General features: G+C 48.3%; 1 protein-coding gene and 1 pseudogene across 5 annotated transcripts in view; one reads left to right on the plus strand and one right to left on the minus strand.

The window, feature by feature from the left end:
* Positions 1–23,239, minus strand: part of LOC311587614 (integrin alpha-M-like) — a 36,666-nt gene extending 13,427 nt beyond the window's left edge. Inside the window, exons 1-15 of one of the 4 annotated variants that reach the window (XM_084764662.1) lie at positions 22,517–23,239; positions 21,524–21,610; positions 19,406–19,511; positions 15,666–15,769; positions 13,922–13,992; positions 13,650–13,767; positions 9,776–9,906; positions 9,320–9,465; positions 8,186–8,348; positions 6,759–6,900; positions 5,948–6,021; positions 5,648–5,777; positions 5,223–5,365; positions 3,628–3,768; positions 3,336–3,548 (exon numbers count right to left, since the gene is read on the minus strand). In XM_084764662.1, the coding sequence (XP_084620788.1) occupies positions 3,336–3,548; positions 3,628–3,768; positions 5,223–5,365; positions 5,648–5,777; positions 5,948–6,021; positions 6,759–6,900; positions 8,186–8,348; positions 9,320–9,465; positions 9,776–9,906; positions 13,650–13,767; positions 13,922–13,992; positions 15,666–15,769; positions 19,406–19,511; positions 21,524–21,610; positions 22,517–22,535 (1,788 nt within the window). In that variant the 5' untranslated portion in view covers positions 22,536–23,239. Of the gene's footprint in view, positions 1–3,335; positions 3,549–3,627; positions 3,769–5,222; positions 5,366–5,647; positions 5,778–5,947; positions 6,022–6,758; positions 6,901–8,185; positions 8,349–9,319; positions 9,466–9,775; positions 9,907–13,649; positions 13,768–13,921; positions 13,993–15,665; positions 15,770–19,405; positions 19,512–21,523; positions 21,902–22,516 lie in introns of those variants that run through there. The other 3 variants (XM_084764661.1, XM_084764660.1, XM_084764659.1) reach the window with 3 other exon arrangements.
* On the plus strand, positions 16,171–16,830 carry LOC311587773 (small ribosomal subunit protein eS8-like; annotated as a pseudogene). Its single transcript has one exon. The product of its transcript is annotated as a small ribosomal subunit protein eS8-like (transcript).
* Positions 23,240–24,337: the final 1,098 nt, after the last annotated feature.

Genomic DNA, 24,337 nt, shown 5'->3' on the forward strand with positions numbered 1-24,337 from the left:
TCTTGCCACCTTGTACTGGCTGGTTTTGTGTGTTCACTTGACACAAATTAGAGTCATCAGAGAGGAAGGAGCCTCAGTTGAGGAAATGCCTCCATGAGATCCAGCTATAGGGCATTTTCTCAGTTAGTCATCAGTGGGGGTTGGCAGCCCATGGTGGGTGGGGCCATCCCTGGGCTGGTGGTCCTGGGTTCTGTAAGAAAGCAGGCTGAGCAAGCCATGGGGAGCAAGCAAGTAAGCAGCACCCCTCCATGGCCTCTGCCTCAGCTCCTGCCTCCAGGTTCCTGCCCTGCTTGAGTTCCTGTCCTGACTTCCTGCAGTGATGGATTATGATCTGGAAGTGTCAGCTGAATTAACTCTTTCCTCCCCAACTTGCTTTTTGGTCATGGTGTTTCGTCACAGCAATAGACACCTGACTAAGACACACACCATTCACAGAAGCCAAGAGATGGAATGACCTGCATGTACAATGGCTGATGACAAGTCACCCCGACAGCGACACTTTCTATAGTGGAATACAACTCCCCCCTCATAAAGAAGGAAGACCTGGCATTTGTGCCAATAGGAATTGACTTAGAAGACATTATTCTACATAAAATAAGTCAGACACAAAAGGTCAAATCATCCCACTGCAGGGAGTTGTCTGAAATAATCAAACCACATAAGCACAGCAGAGAGTGACAGTCTCCCAGTATCACGAAACTCAAAGAGGAGGCAAAATGGAGGGTTGCCGACCAATGCCCAGAAGCAGCTAGAGCAAGTCAGGTGTGAGAGAGCGCGTGTCAAGTCTGCTAAGAGGGGAGGTCTAGTATTTGAGTAGTTTTACCATAATATATATTTTTTTTAATAAAGGAAAATGTGAGACTGGAAAAGACCAGAGCCCAGGTACCACATGTCATCAGCTTGCTGTAGTGGGAGAGAGAACACAAGATGGGTGAGGCGGGCCAAGAACGCAAGGACTCCACAGGCAGGGAATCCGTGTGGCAGTGACAGAGTCACTGAGAAGAGGACCGTTTCTGGGGCCAGAATTCAGGATGAGTCCTTTCAAGACCCATTACAAAAGAAAGATCCTGGGTTCACCTGTTTAAAAGCTATCGCTAGCCAAGCATGGTGGATCTCAACTCCAATCCCCACACTCAGAACCCAGAGGCTGGAAATCACCAGCCTGGGCTACACAGCTGAGCTGGAGGCCAGCCTGGGCTACACGGTAAGATGCCTAACTTCTACTAAGACGTTTGAAATGGGGCTAGGGACACAGAGGGTTGGTGCACAAGTGTGAGGGCCGAAGTTCAGACTCCTAGCACTCACACACCAAGGCAGAACACATCTGTAATGCCTGTGCTGGGGCAGAGGGAGACAGGTGGGTTCTGAGAGCTCGCTGGCTAGCCACTGTAGCTGGACCAGGAAGCTCCAGGTTCAGTGAGAGTCCCTTAAAAGATAAAGTGGATGACTGACCCTTGAGACTGCTCAGCAGGTAACGGTACCTGCTGCCAAACCCAACGACCTGAGTTCAATCCCCGAGGACCACACATTGTTCTGCAACTCCCATGTGAAATTTTTAAAAAAGATTTATTTATTATTTATACAGTATTCTGCCCACATGCGTGCCTGCCCACCACACGAAGGCACCAGATCTCATTACAGGTGGTTATGAGCCACCGTGTGGTTGCTGGGAATTGAACTCGGGACCTTTGGAACAACAGATGGTGCTCTTAACCTCTGAGCCATCTCTCCAGCCCTCCACATGCAATTTTAAAAATTCAATTTATACACCCTCACTGAGGCTCCAGAAATATTATGGGAGAGGAGGCTAGAAAGGGTTTAAGAACCAGAAAATAAAAAGGAAAGCTATGAAATGCCATCTTCTGGGCATGGTGCATACATTTTCATAATGAATTCAATATGAATAATGTGTGCCAAGCCCTGAGCCCAAACAAGAACGGGACTGTCAAGAGTCACTCGCCAATGGGGAAGGGGCTCAAGAGGACCTGCCATGCCCCTACTGAACAAGTAGCCGCTGAGAGAGTCTGGGAACTAGAGACTCACTGCTGTCAGATGAGTAACCAACCATTGGTGAGCCCACCAGGTCACATGGATAGCCCTGGTTAACCTCAGTGAGATTCAAGTCAACACAAAAACTCATGATTATGTCTATGTTGGGAGAAAAGAGGGTTAGTAAAAGACAAGGGAAGATGGGGGCAAGAGAATTCAGAACATGTATGAAAACGTGAAAAAAAAGAAAGAAATTTAATGTGTGGCCTAGAGAGATGGCTCAGAACTTAAAAGCAGTTACTGCTCTTGCAGAGGACCTGAGTTGGATTCCTGGCCCCCACGTCAGGCGGCTTACAACAGCTCCAGGGGACCCACTGCCCCCTGACCTCAGTGGGTACTTGCAGGCATGTGGTGCACATAAACTCATACAGGCAGACATGCATACGTATAAATAAAAATAATAAATCGTTAAAATAAAATTCAATTTTTAAAACATCAGAAATATGAAGAGAGGGGCTGGGCATAGTGATGCATGCCTCTAATCCCAGTACTTTGAAGGCAGAAGCAGGAGGATCTTTATGAGTTTGAGGCTAGCCTGGTCTACATAGTACATCCCAGGTCAGCCAAGGCTACATACGTAGTGAGACCCTGTCTCAATTGGGGGCGGGGGAGGGGGAGGGTGGCAGAATAAAGTGGAGAAATGATTAAAAAGAGCATCCCGCCACCAGACTCTGACCTCCACATCAGTCTCCTGGCACACAAACACACACGCGCGCGCGCGCACACACACACACACACACACACACACACACACACACACACACACACATGCAATCCATACAGACTTTTAATGTAGCAACAGGAGAATTTTAAGCCAAACTCAGAAGTCTCATCAAAAGCCCAGGATCAATGGGGTCCTATATGTCTGCGTTTCCAATGGGGTAGGATCTCCAGTACTAACATTGGAACCGATCTGGAGAGAACAGAGCTCCTGGTCACTCAGCCAGAGCTGAGATTCCAGAAGGGCGCAGCACAAGGTACAGCAGCTACCACACATGTCTTCGTCTGATCTAACTGCGGTTCCCCAGCCAGTGCTCAACGGTTAACATGCTCACACCTGCAGCTTGCCGTCCACGGCCCCAGGCCTCAGCTAGACAGTTGAGAGTGGATGCGCCAAAGCACCGCCTACCATTACAGAGAATTCATCTAAATGGGGCATCTGTGAAGGGTGTGTCGCTGTTCGCAAGGTTCCGGAAGGAGTGAAGGAAAACTGATGCAGTCAAATCAGCGACTCCGATCACATGAGCATGGGCAAGGTCGGGGGGGGGGGGGGGGCGGAGTCTCACCTGGCTGTGGGAGGCTCTGATGCTGACTTCCGATGCTCCATGGAAAATGTAGACCGCACCCTGATTATCCTGCTCTCCCGGGGCCCCGATGGCCACGTCTGTCAGCTTGTCCCCGTTCACGTCTCCCAGCACTGTCAGAGCTGCCCCAAAACGACCCCAGGGATGGCCCTGCTCACCATGGAGAATAGCCTCGCAGCGCCATGGTGCCCTCTGCTGAAGAGACACCCTGTCAGAACCCAAAACCCTGGCAACCTTCCGTCTCACACCCAGTCCCACCCAGCCCATGACTCACCCCCCTTGGCAAGGGACACACTGACACCTGGCCGCCTCGGGTCTGCGCATAATAATGAGGGGCCCCGATGAGGATCAAGTTTGTATTGTCATCCCCGTCCATGTCCACAGAACAGAGGGAGGCCCCGAAGTAAGAGCCAATCTGAAAGAGACAGGGCAAAGATCGCATAGTCCTTTCCACCTATGAAGAGTCTGGGCTATGACGGAGTCCACAGGCAGACATGGTCTGTCAGCACTTAGAAGGCAGAGGCAGGAGTTCACGGCCTGGGTAGGGATCTGTCCTAAGACTCGTCTGAAAGGAAGAGGGGGCAGAATGAGATCGTGCCTACTGGGGGGAAGCTTTTGGAGAAGATATGACTTTCTATACGATTTGTGGCAGTTTGAAAAAGAATGGCCCCATAGGCTCATATATTTGAAGACTTAGTCACCACGGAATGGGGCTCTTGGATAGGATTGGAAGGACTAGGATGTGTGGCTTTGATGGAGGAAAAGTACCAGTTGAGGTGGGTTTTGAGGTCTTCTACACACACACACACACACACACACACACACACACACACACACACACACACACCAAGACAGAGTTTCTCTATGTGAACAGCCCTCGCTGTCCTGGAACTTGCTTTCTAGACCAGGCTGGCCTCAAACTCGCAGAGATTTGCCTGTCTCTCGCTTTTGGGATTAAAGCCAAGTGCCACTATGCTCAGCGGGTTTTGAAGTTTTCTAAAGCCCATGCCTGGTCCAGTATTCCTCTCTTTCTCAGTTACTGCTCTCAGGGACAGGCAAGCCACCATGTTCCCCACCCTGATGAGAGTGAACCAAAACTCTGAAACTATAAGCCAGCCGCCCACCCCCACCCCCCATTAAATGCTTTCTTTTATAAGAGCTGCCTTGATTTTGGTGTCTTCACAGCAACAAAATGACTAAGACATGATTCGTGATACATTTTGAGAGAGAGAGAGTGAAGGAAAGAGAGAGGGGAGAGGAGGAGAGGGAGGGTGAGAGAGAGAGAGAGAGAGAGAGAGAGAGAGAGAGAGAGAGAGAATGTTAAGGATGAAATTCAGTACTTCAGGCATACTAGGCAACTGGTCTACCACTGAGCTGTGTCTCACTGAATACACTGTTAACTAGAGGAGTGTATTATAAAGTCAGTGGGCTCAGCTTTTTTATGTGGGGTCTAGACATCAAATTCATGTCTTAATTATCATTCCATGCCACCCATAGATGTGGAATTATTTCAGTGTTTTAACATCTAATGTTTCTATATTGGTTACATCTTGGGTGAATGCCAGAAACAGGTAGTCATAGAAAGCGCTATATAAGTCAGATATTAACTGTATTTAAATAATTTGTTAATTGTAATTAATAAACATTGCTGGAAATGCTGAGGCTAGGACAGGAATATAGCTCAGTGATAAAGCACTCACCTGGCATGTAAGCAAGCCTGGGTGGGCACAACATTCTCCTATGCAAAGCTGAGCTGGGACTCTAACATAAAGCCCTCCACAGATGGGCACACATGGCACCGGTCTGTCCTCGAATCTCTCCGTTCCTGGATGCCTCTGCATGTTTACACTTCACACGCCCCACACTTACCTGGCTGCCCTGGATATTAGCGTGGGACTCCCAGGCACCAGAGTCCTGCCTGAACATCACCACCAGGCCAGTGTGCTGATATCGAGGTGCCCCTAAAACCAGGCTTTGGCTCCTGCTCCTCGTGATGACTGCAGAAGCATAACCTAGAGAGAATGTTTTAATAGGCCAAGTGTTTTCCATCGCAGACCCGCCCCCGCCCCCTTTCCACCGTGAAAAACTATTCTTAACTAGGGCAATAGATCAGCCCCATGCCTAATGTGCTGGGGTAACTATTATGACCACAACAAAAATTAGATGTAGATTTTTTTAAAAAGAATCATTATAGCTACCCAAAGGGCCAACTAAAGATCCAATAGCACCCATGTCAGTGGAGTGACATAACATCCTGACCCCTTCCTAGAATAACTTCTGCCCTCCTCACTTACCCAAGTAAGCATCGTTCATGTCTGAATCCACTCTGGTTGTGTTGATGAAGGTGGCTGGATCCTTTGATGTGTGCAGGAAGGCTCCACCTGCCCAGTCAAAGCTCCCCACAGAGCCTAGCAAGGGGCCATTCTGGGGGAAAGAACAAAACAGGACTGAGAGGAGAAGAAAGAGAGGACCAGTGAAACCCACCAAAAAGCCTCCCCATGAGAACCCACTGTGGAGAGAAGCCCCAAACCCCTGCACCCCTTCTTTCCTTTTGTGCCCCACCTTTACCCCCAGTTTAATGCAGGACCACTCACAGAAGTGATGGCAGCACTGAAGCCTTCTTGAGACATCTCATGCTCAAAGGAGCTGCTACTTCCTGTCTGAGTGCCTGGAAGGAAGAAAATGTTCTATGTTAAGGTGAGCAGAAAAGCCTGGACCAAAGACCCAAAAGCTCGTTGCCAGACAAAGGGAGGCTCCAGTGTTGACCTGCACACACATGCACCTTATGTGGATGGCAGCCCTTCAGCTACTGCTGCTTTTCTCAATGAAGAACGGGGTCCTCGAGGTATCTGACCTTCCAACTTTTTCACAGAAGTTGGAGATCCAGCTTACATATGAGATGACCTAATTTGGTCAGGTGTTGTAGCACATATATGTAATCCCAGCATTTGAGAGGCTGAGGCAAGAGGATTACCAAGAGTTCAAGGTCATCCTGGGCTATAAGGGAAGATTCTATCTCAAAAACAAATCCCAAGAAGAAGAAGGAGGAGGAGAAGGAGGAAGAGGAGGAGGAGGAAGAGGAGGAAGAGGAGGAGGAGAAGAAGAAGAGCAGGAGGAGGAGGAAGAGCAGGAGGAGGATGAAATTCTCTAATGTGTAGATGTATTTGATAAATATGTTGGACATTTCTATGTACCACACACTATTTTAGACTGAGGAGACATGACGGCAAGCCAAACAATGCTCATAACACACATTGTTGGAAAAATATTGTACAGTATTTGAATCCACTGTGCTAGCCTAGATTTGATAATTGGAGACAAAAATCTTATCTTTGCTAGAGAAGAGCTGGTGCTGGGAGGACAGACGCTAAGGGGGAGCTGCTGGCCTGCACCGGGCTGGCTCACCCTCAATCGCGAAGATCTTTTCCTGAAGCTGATTCTGAATGGTGGTCAGGGCTTCAAAGTTGTTCACCCGGAACACGTGATCGCCAGCTGGCTTAGATGCAATGGTGTCAAGCTCTCTGCGGGACTCAGACTTGTTGAAGGCCTCTCCTACCTGTTGCCAAAGAGCAAAAGTGACACTGTGTATTCTCTGAAAGTAGCAGTACCATGTAGCAAAGAAAATTCCTTGATGAATGAATAGGAAATGTTTTCTGTCAAACAAAGAGTTCAGTAGGGAACACCTCAGAACAGGGCTGCTGGGGACAGTTGGGCAGATCCTACACAGCACACAGAGCAATTTGGTATCCAGATGGTCGCCCATTTGTTACATCATCCCCTCCTGTAGGGAGCTGACATCTCCCCAGCAAAAGAGAATCCTTCTCACTTATTTTGCTTTTAATTCTTTCCCCTCCCCCCACCCCCCCTGTGTGTGTGTGTGTGTGTGTGTGTGTGTGTGTGTGTGTGTGTGTGTGTAAGAGAGACTGAGTGTATGTCCGTGTCTATGTTTATGTGTCTGTGCATATGTCGTGGGGTGGGCAGAAGTACTGGACCACTTGGAGCTGGAGTTACTAGCTTTTCTGAGCCACCTGACCTAGGTGCTAGGAAGCGAACACTGCTTCTCTCACATTGAGCCTTCTCTCCAGCCCCAAGAGAATCCTTTTCTATATGTGAAGGTCCTTCTCACATACCACGCTAGAGATTCATGACACCTTTTTCTATGTTGTCCATGGTCACACTGGCGAGCCTTACATTTTGGCCTCTTCCTGTGCATAAGCCTTTTCCCCAAATTTTACCACACCCACGTACGAGTCTTGGTGGGATATCCTGCCCCACTCACTCTCTCTGTGTCAGCCCACGATTGTTACCAAGTGTGACCAAGAATAGAAGCTTGTAGAAAGCACCTGCAGCATCTACTTCCTTTCCTCTCTGTCTTTATCATAAGGGTATCCCTAGGTGGGGTCGCCGGAGAATGAGGCCCAGGGAGCAGTAGAGCTAAGTTTCTCTACTTGTTCCCAGCAAGGCCATCTGGCCCAAGCAGACAAACATAGCTCATCCAGGAGAGGAGAGGAGGGAAGAAAGGCAAGGTCAGCAGAGCCGCCCACTAGCCTGCAGCTAACAGCGGCTATTTAAGTAAGCCTTGCTGGCCAAACTAACTACAAGCTGACTTATATTGATCGCTGACCTGAGGATCACCTTTACATGTACAGTATTATTGTGACGTAGATCTGTGGCAGCAGTGTGTGTGGCCACGTAGATCTGTGGCAGCAGTGTGTGTGGCCTAGCAGTAGCCCTTGCCTTCTTTTAATTTTACCAATATTTTCACACTGAAGACAGAACACATCCGTAGAAAAATCACCAATCTCCACAGAAGTACCATACCCAATATCTACATTTCCTACCCCAATAACATAGCGGATGACCCCTGCTCTTTCTGCCTCAGGGATGACATCCTCATAATTCAAGGGATCCCTATATTTTTCTCCATCTGTGATGACAACGAGGATCTTCAGGGCATTCCTCCGGGCCCCACTCCTTTTATGAAACAGTTCTCTTCTGTACAGAAAAGAAAATGACAGAAACAAAAGTAGAGACAGAGATGCCATCAGCATTTGCCATGAATCAACAACAGAGTCACCATTGCAGGTGCTGAGCTCTGTCTAGGTGGAGCCATCTCCCCTTGAGTTTGAGTGGTTCTGTTTCTATGTTTTGGACACAGAGTCTTGCTGGGCCTCGAATTGGTGATCCCCCTGCCTCTTCCTCCTGAATTACAGTTATGCACCACCACACACAGGCTCCTCATTACTGTTAAATATAGAGGGGAAAAAATGTAAAGAAATAGACCTCCTTGGTCCATCATCAAATCTCACCCAGAATACTATACATGCTTTCTAGCTCATTTCCCTGCACTTGTGGGGTGTATGCGTGTGTGTATGTGTGTATGTCACACCTCAGCAGTTGTCTACCTTGTCTTGAGACAGGGTCTCTCACTGGCCTGGGACTCACTTATTACTGGGATAGCCAACAAGCTCCAGGGATCCTCCTTGGGTTTATACGTGAATTGTCCCAGTATCTGGCTTTTCTGCATGGGCTCTGGGGATAGGGTGAGCTCAGGTCTTTATGATTGCATTACAAGCCCTTTACTAACTTTATTAACCAAACCCTCAGCTTCCTACACTTCAAGCCCACACTCACCTCTGTATACATACCCAAAACAGAGCCATCTTAGAAAAAACTGTAACAGAGACATAACGGAATGCCTCCCACCTGCTTAAAATTCCTGGTCTGCCCTGAGCCACATGCACACCCAGAACAGGCTCAGCCCTTCTTTCCAGCTGTGCTCTTAATGCCTCTTTTAGCTGTCAACTTTAACTGCAACCTGTGTTTACATGAACATTCCTCAAATAGTTTTGCCCTCTGGAAACCGCTTCACCCAGTCCCTGTCTGAGGAGCTCCCCTGACCCTTCCCAGTCCAGCTGTAAGTACCATCGCCTCCTCCAATCGACAGCAAAGATGAAGGGACTCACACTACCATCCGGATCCCTGTGGCGGTGCGCGTTGCTCCGCCCAGCTGACTTATCTTGCTCACGTGAAATCTTGGGTCAGGGTTCTTCTTGAAATCATTGAAGGTGAAGTGTTTCCGAAAGCGATTAGAGTACTGCAACAAAGAGAACTGGAAAAAGGGCACACACACATGCTTTACACCCCAGAAAGTGCCCATCACCCCAACAACGGCCCTACACATCTTTTGACAGTACTAGAGCTCAGCAAGAACGACATGTGGATTCCATTCCACAGGGGTAGCCTCTATCAATTACTCAGGACCACTACTGGACAGGAACCAAAGGAATGCTGAGACTGCAGCAAGCACTGCAGAACAGAGCGTGAGAAAGCAACACCGTCATCAGTTTACCAAATCCTACACTTTTGTCATGTAAGAACAGTGACAGCCTTGCCACCATGAATCTGTCATCAGCCCTCACCAAGGTTTTAGACGTTTGGAACTTGTCCATCACAGTTGAGACAAACTCCTTCATTTTTTGAAATTCTGTGGCCTTGATGCTACCAGAGCCATCAATCAAGAAGACAATGTCGCTCTCTTTCTGAGGACATCCTAGGCCAGAGGGAAAAAGAATACAAATTAGTTATGTAATTAGAAATGTCATCTTTGAATATCAGCTCTCGTCTGGACAGTGAAGGGGAAAAGGGTAAAAAAAATAATAATAAGAAGGAGGAGGAAAGGAAGGAAGGAAGGAAGGAAAAGAAATCCTGATTTTGCACCAAGAAAAATAAACATGGACAAATATCCTACACATCTTCAAGATGGCTGACCAGAAGCCTTTGGTAGCCAGCACAATTAAAACCAACTACATTTGTATGAAAGTAACTGGGGGGGGGGGGTACCAGAACACATCAAGGGAGTAGCAGTGACCCTAGAGAGGACAGAAACCCAGCCTGGCCACAGAGGGTCTACACCTGGTTTCCAAAGCCAAGATCAGTGCCAAACCAATAGAGGCTTCTCCCTATGACAGGAGGAAGCTTTGCAAGAGAGTACCAACATCTCTCAGCACCTTAAATATGTACAGTCCTCATCAGTGGGGATCTCAGCATCCCTCACAGGCACAAAGCCCAGCCAAGGGAGCTGCCTGGAATCCACATGGCTGTGCTCCCCCGGAAAAGCCAACACTGCATCTGCTCCAACAACGCCATCACATCTTAGAACCACAGACACCATCTCTGTGTGTCCTGCTCTAGGGATGGGTAACCATGGTACCTTCCTACCACTGGGGTCAGAGGCTACCCATCCAACTACCACGTACTCTTTGGGCTCAGGTTACTGTGGAGCTGACTTGGTTATTGTACTGTTGCTGTGAAGGGACATCATGGCCAAATCAGTTTATAAAAGAAAGGCATTTTAATTGGATGCTTGTTTACAGCTTCATGGGGCTAATTCCTGACCATCACGGGCGGGCAGGTATGGCGCTTGAGCAGTAGCTAAGAACTTACCTTCTAATCTGAAGACAGCAGGCAGAGAGGGAATGAGACTGGGCCTGGCATGGGCTTTCAAAACCTCAAAGCCCGCCTCCAGTGATGTACCCACCCTAAAGGCCACACCTCCTAGTCTTTCCTAAACAGCCCACCAACTGGGAACCAACCATTCACATATATGAGCTTGCAGGATCCAGCCCCATTCAAACCACCATAGGAACCATCCCGTTGACCATTCTCTGAAAAAGCCAAGGCAACAGCCCAGGAGGAGCAGTGGAATTCACGTCTTCTGAGTTCAAGGCCAGCCAGTGAGTTCCAGAGCAGCCAGGGCTATGTAGAGAGACCCTGTTTCCAGGGAAAGAGAGAGAGAGAGAGAGACAGACAGACAGACAGACAGACAGACAGACAGACAGAGACACAGACACAGACAGAGAAGAAATTATAAAAGAAGAAAACACTGCCTGCCTTTAGCTGTACAGCCAGCTTGAAGCTACCCAGCCCTGTGGGAAAGCAGCTTGAAATGATTATTCAACCCCTCACATTCTCCATCTGCAAATGCCTAGGGGATGGGAGTCTATTAGGCAGCCACCCAGCCCCGTCCTGCGACTGCAGTAAACTTGTATGCTCCCTGTCATGGTCTGCATGAGAGCAGCCCCCATAGGCTCATAGGTTTGAATGTTTGGTCAGCAGGGAGTGGCACCATTTCAAAGGGTTAGGAGGTGTGGCCTTGTTGGAAGCAAGTGTGTCTCTGGGGGATGGGCTTTGAGATTTCAAAAGTCCATGCCAAACCCAGAGTCATTCTCTGTCTCTGTCTCTCTCTCTCTGTCTCTGTCTCTCTGTCTGTCTCTGTCTCTGTCTGTCTCTGTCTCTGTCTCTCTGTCTGTCTCTGTCTCTGCCTCTCTCTCTCTCTCTCTCTCTCTCTCTCTCTCTCTCCCAGCTGAATAGAATGTAGTTCTCAGCTACTCCTCGTGCACTGGTTTGGCCTGCCTGCGCCATGCTTCCCACCATGATGATAATGAATTGTAAGCCAGCCCTGTAATGGGAGTTTTGGTTGCTTTGGAAACTCAGTTATGTGATATAAATAGTAGAGAACCCTGAGAGAGAACGTGTGGCCTGGGGTGGTGGCATGTAGCGTGTAGCAGTATGGAGAGGCAGAGACTGACAGTATGGCGGACAGAGAAAAAAAACGTTTCAATGCAGCAGCTCAGAGCAGACTGCTTGCTGTGTTTGCTGTTGAGGGGGATTGATATTGCCCCAAAAGAACCCAAGTGACCCTAAATAGCTGGGACAAGTAAAGGGGTCTGTGTCCCTCTTACCCCACTAACCTCCTTTCTCTCTTACCTAGGGTTAAGGAGTTGGTGGAAGGTAGGTAAAGGCTTCAATTCCCCCAAATAAAATAGAGCTTAAAGACAAATGTCAACACAGCCCCAATTTAAAGCTTTGTTTTATAAGTCGCCCTGGTCATGGTGTCCCTTCACAGTGATAGAACACTGACAGTCCCCCCCACTGTGTAGCTGAAGATGACCCTGAACACAAGGTCCTCCTTCCTCCTCCTCCCAAGTGTTAGGTACACAGGGACAGGCCATTACACTTAGCTGAGCGGAACTTTTTTTTTTTAACTTACTTCAAAGGAATAGAATATGACAGGGGTACTGAGATGCTAATTCTGAAAAAGCAGAAAACACTTCTGTTCCGTCTTCCGCCTTCTCTCCCCCTCCTCTCCTCCCCTCCCTCCCTCCCCTTTTCCCCTGTCCCCCATCACTCATCTACCTTGTCCATCCCCTCCTCCCCTATGACCCCTCCTTTTATGCCTCAGCCGGTGTTTGAGGAAACCACGTGGCAAACAACTGAGAGAGACCCCCAGCCTACTGCCCATGAGGAGCAGAGCCCGTCAGCTCAGAAGGCACAGACACGAGCTTGGAGTAGGACTACACCCCAGGCAAGACTTCAAAGGAAGCAGAATCCCATGGTTAAACAACTCCACCTCAGTCTCCCAAGAGACTCAGAAGTAAAGCCTAAGCCAAGACAAAATTCTTGACTTATAGAACATTTCAGATGGTAAATTAATTTTTTTTTTATAAAAACCAGTTTGAAACTGCTGTTTGTTAGGTAACAATAGGCACAGGGCACGTGGAACACACTAGGCAGTGTGCTTGTTTTCATGCAGAAGGAAGGACAGGAGAAGGAAAAAAAAAACAAGCAAGTTGAGTCTATATGAGATGTCAAAGGAGGGTGTTATGATAAGGACTGATGGTGTGATGATTGGAAGGCCCACAGAGCACAGAGGAGAGACGACTTCAAACAACTTTATTGATTTACTTATCTTAGACAGGGTCCTGCTATGTAGCCCAGACCAGCCTCAAACCCATGGCACTCCTGCCTCAGCCTCCTGGCGCTGGCATCACAAGGAAGTGACACCATGAGTAGCTGTCCAAGGAGATGATATTTAATCAAGAATGACAATAACGGATGATCAGACGAGAGTTGAGAAAGAAGTCCCCCAGGATAGTGCGCTGAGGACAGCTTGGTAAAAGTCTTGGAGAAGAGAGGCAGTGGGAGGCTCTGAACCATAGTGGCTGAGGCAGAGTGGGTTGGGAAGGAAGCTGGAGAAGCAAGCAGGGTCTACACCATCAATAACACTAAGGACTATGGCTGGGCAACTCCAGCAATTGCTCCAAGGAAGCCGAGTGGCTTGGTCTCCTTCTCCCAGGAGTGACTGGCTAGTGCACTTCCCTTAACTTCTCTCCAAGAGACCCAGGGTTTCTAATCTCCCTGTACTCAGATGCGCGCGCGCGCCCCCCTCCCAATGAGCACCCACCATCTCAGCCCCGCTCCCCCATTGCCAAGTCTCTGCCGAAAGGCACCTACCTCTAAGAGCCTCTGGGAACTGCTGGGGCGGCCTCTGCAGGTTGGACCCAAATAGGTAGCACAAACCATTCACGTATGTGTTCTTCCTGCAGTTTTGGTGCACAGTGGGGCCACAGGCCTGAGGGCAAAGCAGAAGTAAGAGGCTGCTCACCCCCTGCACCCGGCTCCTGCCTCCCATTGAAGCGCCTCCACCCTCCGCAAGACCTCCAGCCCAGCATCCCAGGTCTCCCGTTTCTCTCCTCAAGACCTTCTTCTGATGGAAGGCAACTTACCAGCAGCTGGGGAGGGACTGCTGAAGCAGCCAGGGACAGGCCCAAGGACATATTCACAGCCTCTGGGGGCACTGAAAAGACAGATATATGCATAGTTGTGCCCTCAGGGAGAAGAGAAGTTGTGAAACAGTCAGGCAGGGACATGGCAGGTGTGGACACCCATGTTCAATGTCTTCCTCACAATAGCCAGGCACAGATGCCAGTCAAAAGATGACTGGATAAAGAGGTTGCAGTCTACACAATGGACTCTTATCCAGACACAAAGAAGAACAAAATTATGTTCCTTGTATAGAAGTGGATGGGACTGAGTAAGATAAGATTTAAAATGCAGGAGACTATTAGGATTGCAGGTCAGCAGGAAGAGCCAGGGGAGATTAGAGAGGGTAGCGAGGGCAAAAGGATTGAAATATATTATACACAACGTCAGCCAGGCATGGCGAAGAACATTTTTAATCCCAGTTGCTGGGAGGCAGAGGCAGGAAGGTCTCTGCACATCTGAGCCAGCCTGGTCCTCATAGCAAGTTCCAAGACCCTGTCTCAAAAAGAAAAAAGAAAAAAGAAAGAAAGAAAGAAAGAAAGAAAGAAAGAAAGAAAAGGAAACTGTCATTAAAAAAATAAAAAGCCCAACTTCAGGGATGATGGAGGTGTGACCCTGTTGGTAGAGTGTGACCTAGCATACAGAAAGCATAAGGCCACCTGTGGTGAAGCCATCACTTGGGAAGGAAGCAGGAAGATCAGGAGTCAAAGGCCATTGCTGGCTACAAAGCAAGCTTGAGGCTATCTTGGGTCAAGAGACTTTGCAGAGAGGGGAGGGGAAGGGAAGAGAGAGGCCGAGGAGGACAGAGAGAGGATTCTCCTCTTATATGACATGATATATGCTACTCACGTCTATCTGGGGACAGGCCAGATGGCTGCCTCAGTCCATGAAGTTGTCGCCATGAAAGCACAAGGACCTGAGTTCAGATCCCCAGAGCCCATGTGATAAAGAGGGTGTGTGGTCATGTCATCCAACCCCAGTGCTGGAAGGGCAGAGACAGAAGCACCCTTGAAATCCGTTGGCCAGATGGCTCAGCAGCACCTACATAGCAGCTCACAACTGTCTGTAACTCCAGTTCCAAGGACCCTTGACACGCTCGTGTGGCCTCCCTGGGCACCAGAAGTGCATATGGCACATATACATTCATGGAGGCAAATACTCAGATATAACATAAATAGAAGAAGAGGAAGAAGAGGAGGAGGAAGAGGAGGAGGAGGAGGAGGAGGAGGAGGAGGAGGAGGAGGAAGAAGAAGAAGAAGAAGAAGAAGAAGAAGAAGAAGAAGAAGAAGAAGAAGAAGAAGAAGAGAAATTCATTGCCCAGAAAGCCTTGCCAAATCAATGAATTCCTGACTCAAAATAAGCAAGATAGAGTGCAGCCAGGGATGAAACGGATGCTGACCCTGACCACAAGCTGCACCCAGTGCATGTGCACCTACAGACACATGTGCACACACCACACACACATATAAAAATTTAAATATTAATTGTTTTAGCAAAAAAGAGCTGCAAAGAGTCACTTCAGCCTGGAAGACCCAGGATAGACTATGAGGAAGGAGCACAGAGGGGTGGCCTGAGGGGTCTATAGCCAAGGCAGAGGCTGGGGAGCCAGGTGCTCCCTGCCCCGCCAAAGAAGCACAGAAGCTTGACAAACCAGGTGTGTTCACAGGTAGACTCCATTCAGGAGTCAAAGGGAGAGTCAAGACTCACCTTGCAAGCGGATGGGCTCACACTTGCTTGTGCTGACATCACACTCATAGAGGCCACCTGTCTGGTTAACAGCCTTTGCCTCCTGGGGGGCTGCAACAACCACTCTGTAGGAAGAGGGTAATAAAGAACATTCTGAAGGCAGGGAGAGGAGGCTACAGATGCAGAGAGAAGTAAGGTTCCTGAACTCCCACAGATAGGAAGAAACAGCAAAGAAAAAATGAAAAAAAAAATTAAATCCTCGAATGGGAAGGCTCTTTCTAAGAATAACATAAAACTCTGAGGGAGTTTTTCAAAAATGGGTTTAAGAAAACAGCACATAAAGTTAGGATGGAAAAGGGATGGAGTAATAGGGGAGCATGGGAGAGCAGGCGCTAAGAGGTGGGTTTGCTCAAAAGACATTACACACATAAGCAATTCTCAAACCAAAATAAATGGGTATTTTGAACATATAACCATTTTAATAAATGTATAGATGTGACAATGATTAAAAACAAAGCCAAGCCAGCGCCGAGCGATGGGCATCTCTCGGGACAACTGGCACGAGGGCTGCAAGACCGGGGGTAAGAGAAAGCCGTACCACAAGAAGCGGAAGTGTGAGCTAGGACGGCCGCTGCCAGCACTAAGATTGGCCTCATCGCACCCACACAGTCCGAGTTCGAGGAGGCAGTAAGAAGTACCGTGCCCTGAGACTGGATGTGGGGAGCTTCTCCTGGGGCTCTGAGTGTTGTACTCGTAAAACAAGGATCATTGATGCTGTCTACAATGCATCCAATAACGAGCTTGTGCGCACCAAGACCCTGGTGAAGAACCGCATCGTGGCTCATTGACAGCACCCAGCCCCGCAGTGGGACGAGTCCCACTACGCGCTGCCCCTGGGCCGCAAGAAGGGGGCCAAGCTGACTCCTGAGGAGGAAGAGATTTTAAACAAAAAACGATCAAGGAAAATTCAGAAGAAATACGATGAGAGGAAAAAAGAATGCCAAAATCAGCAGTCTTCTGGAGGAGCAGTTCCAGCAGGGCAAGCTTCTTGCCTGTACTGCCTCAAGACCAGTGTGGCAGAGCAGATGCCCATGTGCTAGAGGGCAAGGAGCTGGAGTTCTATCTGAGGAAGATCAAAGCCCGGAAAGGCAAATAAACCATTCCTAGCTCATGTAAAAAACAAAAACACACACAAAAAAACCAAAGCCAAAAGATAAATGACAATCTGGGAAAGGGAGACTTGCAACTTACACCCCAGGTTGCCTTCCTCCTCTGGTATTCCTGCAAACCAGGAAGTGGAAGAGTTGAAAAAGGGGGGGCGGGGTGGGGGGGGAAGCATCAACAGAAAAGGGTCAGCTGTGGAACAAGTGCTCTGGGCCCAGAATGGCCACTGCCGTCTTGAACTCCCAGCAGCTGGAATGATCAGAAGAGAACAGAAAGAGACTGACCCCATCAGTGCTCCAATTGGAGAGGAGGGAGGAGCTCGCAAGCCCTTTAAGAGTTAGTCGGAAGAAAGATCCTCTGGCTCCTGCTCCTGTGGGTAACCCTTTAAGCAATCCCAGTTAAAGTCATTGGCCCACAGAGCTAGACATGGACAGAATCATTCTTTAGTCTCTGGTTAGTGTCCTCTCTGCAGCAAACATATATTTGATCACATCTTTCCGGAAAAAGTCACACAACAAAAAACACCTCCCATAAAAAGAGAAAACCAGCTGGTGAGATGGCACCAATGGTGAAGGTGCCTTGCCACACAAACGTGATGACCTCAGCTCAATCCCCAGGTCCCATGACGGAAGGAGAGAACTGACTCCCAAAAGTGATCCTCTGACCTCCATATGTGTGCCATCTTTCTCTCTCTCTCTCTCTCTCTCTCTCTCTCTCTCTCTCTCTCTCTCTCTCTCACACACACACACACACACACACACACACACACATTGTACATGCATACACTACTAGGAGGTCAGATTGCACAGTCTGAAAATATCAAGCCACATCCCCCCAGAAGCTCCCCTGTGGTGAGAATTTTGGAATTTTGGTTTCTATAAAAACACAGAAATAGTATAAGAATATGGTTTTGTTTTAATCCCAGGTGTGGGGCGATGGGGCTGCTCCTATGATTTGCTCTGTGCCTTTGGCAGAGGCTTGGTTTTTCCAGCTGCAGATAATTTCTGCAATTGTGTTTGAAATTCTGGGAGCTTTTCAGAAGTTTATAAATTCTAGGGCCCTGAGAGGTGTGGTGGGTTGTTGGTGGGTGTTTGCAGTTTGCTAAGCAGTTGTGCACAAAGAAGAAAACAAGTAGATATCCTGGAAAATGAATATCAAACTTGCCCCCCAAGAACTCTACGTCCCTAATCAGCAGGAAGTAGTCTAACGATGATGTCACCGCTTTCCAACCCCTGACTTTATTCAGGGATCTCTTTCCTTTACACTCTATGCTTTTTTTCTCTCATATCTAGTGTTAGGGGGTTGAAAGGGAGGAAGAAAAGGAGTGGAGAAGGGTGGAAGAAGACTCCACAAAGGAGTGAAAGTCCAGCTATATCCACTCCCAGGGACAGAGGGAGGAAGACTTCTGTGCGTGTGATATTACTGCTAATTTATGCCCTACTTGGCACCTGGCACCTGTTCTGCTCATCACACACGCCACCTCACACCAAACCACGTGCTGCAAAACTTTCCATCATCTCCTGAAGAGCTATAAAAGCCGAGCATTTTTCTTTGGGTCCTCAGGATTTCTTCCAGCTTCCCTCTGGGACTCTCCTCATGATCCTGTCATGGTGGCCATCACTATCTCTTACTTTCTCTCTCTCTCTCTCTCTCTCTCTCTCTCTCTCTCTCTCTCTCTCTCTCTCTCTTTTTAAGATAGTGTCTCACTATGTCACTCTGGCTGTCCTAGAACTCATTATGTAGACCAGGCTGGTCCCAATCTCACACTAGGCTAAGATTTGTTTAAAGTGTATGTGTGTGTGTGTCTGTCTGTCTGTCTGTATGTCTGTGTGAAGTACATGCATGTGAGTTCAGTGTTCATGGAGGCTGGAGGTACCAGGTCCCCTGGCCACTCCTTTTTTCTATCCAACATAAATATTCTTCTTCTTCTTCTTCTTCTTCTGCTGCTGCTGCTGCTGCTGCTGCTGCCGCTGCTGCTGCTTTTTCTTTTTCTTCTTCTTCTTCTTCTTCTTCTTCTTCTTCTTCTTCTTCTTCTTCTTCTTCTTCTTCTTCTTCTTTTAAAAATAAGACAACTCCAACAAGTAGCTCTGACTTCCGCACAAGCATGCTGTGGCACACGCACGCACACACGCGCACACACACACTAAAAAAATAGTCTTAGAAGTATTTACAGTAATAACCTGGAAGTAGGCCATAATTTGAACAAAGCTCATACTGCAGCTTGAGGACAGGATTTGGGCAGCAGCGGAGGCAGCTATGAAGACAGATTAAAAATCCTTCCTGAAGAACCGCAGAAGGAAGCTGTCAGGGGCCCCTCCTAGGAAGGGAAGTACAAGGAGTAAGAAAGATTTTTTTTTTAATCCCAACTTTCTTGGATCTTGTGAATTTGGACTCCTGAAACCTCATTACTAATTCAAAACAGAAAAAGCAGCCAAGAGAGCAGAGGGCTGCAGCTCAGTGGCAGGGCATTGGCAAGCCTTGGACTCCATCCCCAGAAAAGAAAGCAAAGTGGGGGGAGGGGGCAATCAATAAGGAAACTCTTTCTCTCCCCACCCTACCCCCGGCTTTTAGACCAAAGGCTCCCCTGAAGCCTTTACCGGGATTCACCAAGCTGGACCACACTCTGCCCGAAGCCTCTTGCGGTCTCTCGGAAGGTCATGGGATGTTCCGTGTCCAGATTGAATCCATGACATAGGCCCAGCACTGGAAGGATAACAAGGAAACGAGAGTCCAAGAGAAGGAGCCAGCACTGTTAAGAGGACAGCACACCTCTCCACGGGACCGTTCCTGCCCACACTCACTGAAACTGACAGCCCGGGCAGGGCTTCACGGGCGTGGGGTCTGCCTGTTGTGGTACTGTGAGACAGTGGTGTACATAGAGCAGCCTGGCCTGGAGCACTAGAGTGTAACTGATTACGAGACCTCCTGATCTTCCTGCCACCCATCCTACCTCCCAGACGCTGGGGGTGCAGGGGTGGCCACCACACTGCCGTCGTTCACTATTTCCACAGAAGTTAAGCAGAACCCAGCACTGAGGAGGCAAAAGACTCACTAGTGTGTTCCAGACTAGTCAGGACTGCCTGGCAAGACCATGGAGGAAAGTGGTGGTGGTGGTGGTGGTGGTGGTGGTGGTGGTTTAGAGTCAGGGTTCCTCTGTGTGTTCCCTGGCTGTCCTGGAACTAGCTCTGTAGACCAGGCTGGCTTTGAACTCATAGAGATCCACCTGTCTCTGACCCCTGAGTGCTGGGATTAAAGGGATGTTCCATGGCACCTGCACTGCTTGAGGGAAAGCTTTTCAAGACAGAGTCTCACCTATTCTAGGCTGGCTCTGAATTCCTTGTGTAGATGAAGATAATCTTAAACTCCTGATTCTCCCCATCCTCCACCTCCACCCCCATTCCCTACTCCCCACCCTCCACCCCACACCCCCACACCCCACTCCCCACCTCCCCATCCCCCACACGCCACTCCCCACCCCCACACCTCACACCCCACACCCCGCACCCCTATGCAGGGAATCACAGGTGCTTATCTGGCCCTAGGAATCAAATTTAGAGTTTCATAAATGCTAGGCAAGCCCCAGGCCTCATCCCTACCAAGTTTTCATCAAGGAAATTCAAGCTGTAATCAGTTAGGACAATTTCTGAGAGACAGGCTTGTTCGCGGTTCACTTAACCGGGGAGTTCACTCAGCAACCTCTGTCGCTGATGAGTGACAGAGGTCCGTCTTTCAAAAGAATAGCCACATTTAACCCATTGCCAAAGGCGCTGAGTCAGGCTCGAGGGTCCACGGGAGCCTTTCATGGGCTATAACGTAACCCCGTCTAAGCCCACACTGGCCTCTTCCCCGCCCCTTTCACAACCACAATGATTTACACAACCAAGACCTTTAGGTTAGAAATTTTCCTTCCTATGCAACTCTCAGGCAGCCCCTTCCCTTCTTGACTCACTCCCTACAAAAAAAAGCGACATAAAAGGAAACAAACTCAAACCCCCTTTTGATTTATTGGTCATTCAACAAACACCCACGCCAGGTGCTGGATAGCTAGAACTTGGGACTAAGTAGAAATGCTAAGTGGAGCGCAGGAGGAAACACACCGGCTGTGCTCCACGGTGCTGTCCCGGCAGCTCTCGGCCTCAGTGGCCTCCTCTACGCAGAGCCGATGGGTTGAGTCCTTCAATGCAGGCTTCCCTGGCCGGTCCTCTTGTCTCCCTCTCCTCTTTTTCTTCTTGAATCATTCATCCTTCCCGAACGCCCTTTGCCTCTCCCCACCTCCTTCCTGTTCTCTGACCTTCTTTCGCTCTACTTGTAGCCCCAAAGATCCCCGCCTCTCTTTCTGATGGCCCCCTCTGACTTCCACTGGCAAAACACCCATACCCCCTAACACAAATTAATAATAATAATAATAATAATAATAATAATAATAATAATAATAATAGAAATTAAACGAATCTCTCTTTTTTTTTTAAGAAATAGTCAAGAATTGGTCCAGCAATGTGGCTTAGTTGGTAAAGGGGCTTGCCACTAAGCACTGACTGCCTGAGTTCGATCCTTAGTACCTCACATTCACTAAAGCCCTTTGCCTCTTCCCACCTTCCCTGTCCTATGACCGTCCTCTCCACTCTTAGGCCCCAAAGAATCCCTCCTTCCCACCCTGAGGGCCCCCCACAACCCCTTCTCCTCACCCTGACGATCCCCCAAATACCCTGACATACCTGTTACCAGAAGAACTTTAAAAGTCATGACTGAAAGCAACGAGAGTCTGGAAGTGTGAACTGTGGGGTTGCAGCACTGCAGACACACTTTGAGGAAGCCACAAACGCCAGCAGGGGTAAAAATAGAAAAGTAAGAGGCAAAAGCTATGAGAGATTCAAAGAGGGTGGAGGCCCCGCAAGCACCCATTTGGTACTGATTTCCCTCTGGGAGAGGTCAATTTTTTTTTTTTTTAAAGCTAGGAAGACAGCCGGGCGGTGGTGGCGCACGCCTTTAATCCCAGCACTTGGGAGACAGAGGCAGGTGGATCACCGTGAGCTCGAGGCCAGCCTGGTCTACAAAGTGAGTCCAGGATATCCAAGGCTACACAGAGAAACCTTGTCTCAGAAAACCAAAAAAAAAAAAAAAGCTAGGAAGCCGGCTCAGGCTCAGCGTTTAGGACCAGGCTGCTCTCACAGGGGACCCATATCTGGTTCTCACATGGAGGCTTAAAATCATCTCTAACTCCAGTCCATGGGATCCGATGCCCCCTTTGGCACTGAATGCACGTGGTATACAGACATGCATGCAGGTAAAACACCCACACACGTAAGATAAAATGAATAAATCTTGTTTTAAAAGCAATAGCCATGAGTTGGCCCAGCAAGGTGGCTCAGTTGGTAAAGGGGCTTGCCGCTAAGCACTGAATGAGTTCCATCCCCAGTATCCACACGGCTGAAGGAAAGAACCAACTCCTACAAGCTGGTACATGCCCACCCATACCCACCCCAAGAGTGAAGAAACTATCAACTTAGGATCTCATTAAGAGTCATACATCCAAGACATAGCTTGGTGTTCTATATAGTTCGTGAACGTTTTGGAAAATAACTTGAAGTTATTTACACACAATGGAATTGAAGGATGACATTCGTGAGATATTCAGCCATTGCTGCCTTGTTGGACATGCAGAACATTCCAGAGTCTCATTCTTAAAAACAGTGGTTTCTCATACTTACCTGGCAGGGTAGACACCATGGTCAGGAAGGTGGTTTTCCCAGGGCGAGGCTCACCTGCCCCAGCTCCGCGGGGTTTTCAAACGGGAACCTGGAAAGGGGTGCGGCAGTGAGAGAGGGTAGGAGACACAAGAAACCGGGCAAGTCTGGATTCTGATCAAATCTCTTTTATTGAAAAATTTCACAGGGTTTTTATAGGCATGGCGGCATGGGTATTTGCGTAAGCCGGGGTTGCTATGGATGCCTAACTGTGAGATGCTCCAGGAGGCGTCTACTTTTACAGCTGCTATGATCACAGAAGAGGGAGAAATTCCAGAGAGAGAGGGAAGTTGTAAAAGATCTGGTTAGTCAGGAAAAAGTTCCCGGACCTGCTGCTGGCGGGGAGCTGGCCTTTATCTGGTTTTACCAGTAGTCTTACTGGAAAAGCTAGTTTATAGCCAGAAAGGAGTAGCTCTTATTGTGAGCTCGGGGGTCTTAAAATGACCGTCCCCCACACTCACCCATTGTACTTGGGGCACGCGGTCCCCTGAGATTTCCCCAAATCCAGGATAATTGACTGTTTAATTTGTGGTAGGGGGGATCTGAATTCACACTCTGTTAGGATTCTGCATCAGTTTGCCTACCTGTGATGTCACTGCTTACCTGCCATGGGGGCGGGGCCCTGCCCTGGGTCATATAAAAGAACGGATCGTCCACGTGGCGCTTCCCCCCCCTCTCTCCCTCTCTCTCTCTCTCTCTCCCTCTCCCTCCCTCCCTCCCTCCCTCTCTATCTCTCTGCCCCCTTTCCTTCTCCCCCCATGCCCAATTAATAAACTCTGTATAAAGTAATATCTGCCTGGTACATTGTGTTCTATCATCCACTTTAATCTTTAAATTTTTATATATTTAACACTCTCCCCTGGTCAAATTAAATTTTAAAAAAATTTTTTAAGTGGTTTCTTTACTCTTTGGGGTTTTTTGTTTGTTTGCTTGTTTGTTTTTCTTTTGATTTGTTTACATCTATTTATTTGGGGTGTGTATGTGTGTGTGAATGCTTTTATGTTTCAATGTGTAAGTATGAATGAAGGTCAGAGTACAACTAGTTGGGGTCAGGTTCTCTTTTTCCATCATGTGGGGCCTCAGGGATCAAATTCAGGCCATCAGGCTTAGTGGCAAGTACCTTTACCCACACAGTGCACACTGATGATGGGTGCCCAGGCACACACTGATGTGCCCGGCTTTCTTCATTCCTAGTTCTATTTTCAATATCCAGATGGAAATAGATGTTTGCCTGCTTAGAAAAAAAATTGTGTACACTTTGTTTCACACACGTGAGTTAAGTGTCTGCTACACAAGTATGAACATTAGAGTTGGGTTTCCCAGAACCCATGTGAAATCTAGGCATGATGACACACACCTGTAACCCAGGCACTGAGGACAGTCACAGGCAGACCCTTGGATCTCATTGGCCAACCAGTTTGGCTGATCAATGAGAGTCCACATTCAGTGTGTCGTCCCCACCCCCCCCCAAAAAATATATATATATATGGAGAATGATGGAGGAAGACACCTGACAACTGTAATCTCCGACCTAAGCATGAAAACATACACATGTATGTATGCAAACACACATACATGTGCACACCCACACAAATACATGTATACATCATATATACACATATACATATACACACAAAATTAAAATGTAAGGTGGCACACATCTGTAATCTAAGCATCCAGAGGCTGATGCAGGAGGATTCCCACAAATTTAAGGTCAACCTGGGATACAAATTAAGACAGTGTCTCAAAAAAACAAAAACAAAAGCAATAAATACCCCAGTGGGT

Source organism: Acomys minous, assembly GCF_964271855.1.
Source record: "Acomys minous genome assembly, chromosome: 2".
Lineage (NCBI taxonomy): Eukaryota > Metazoa > Chordata > Mammalia > Rodentia > Muridae > Acomys > Acomys minous.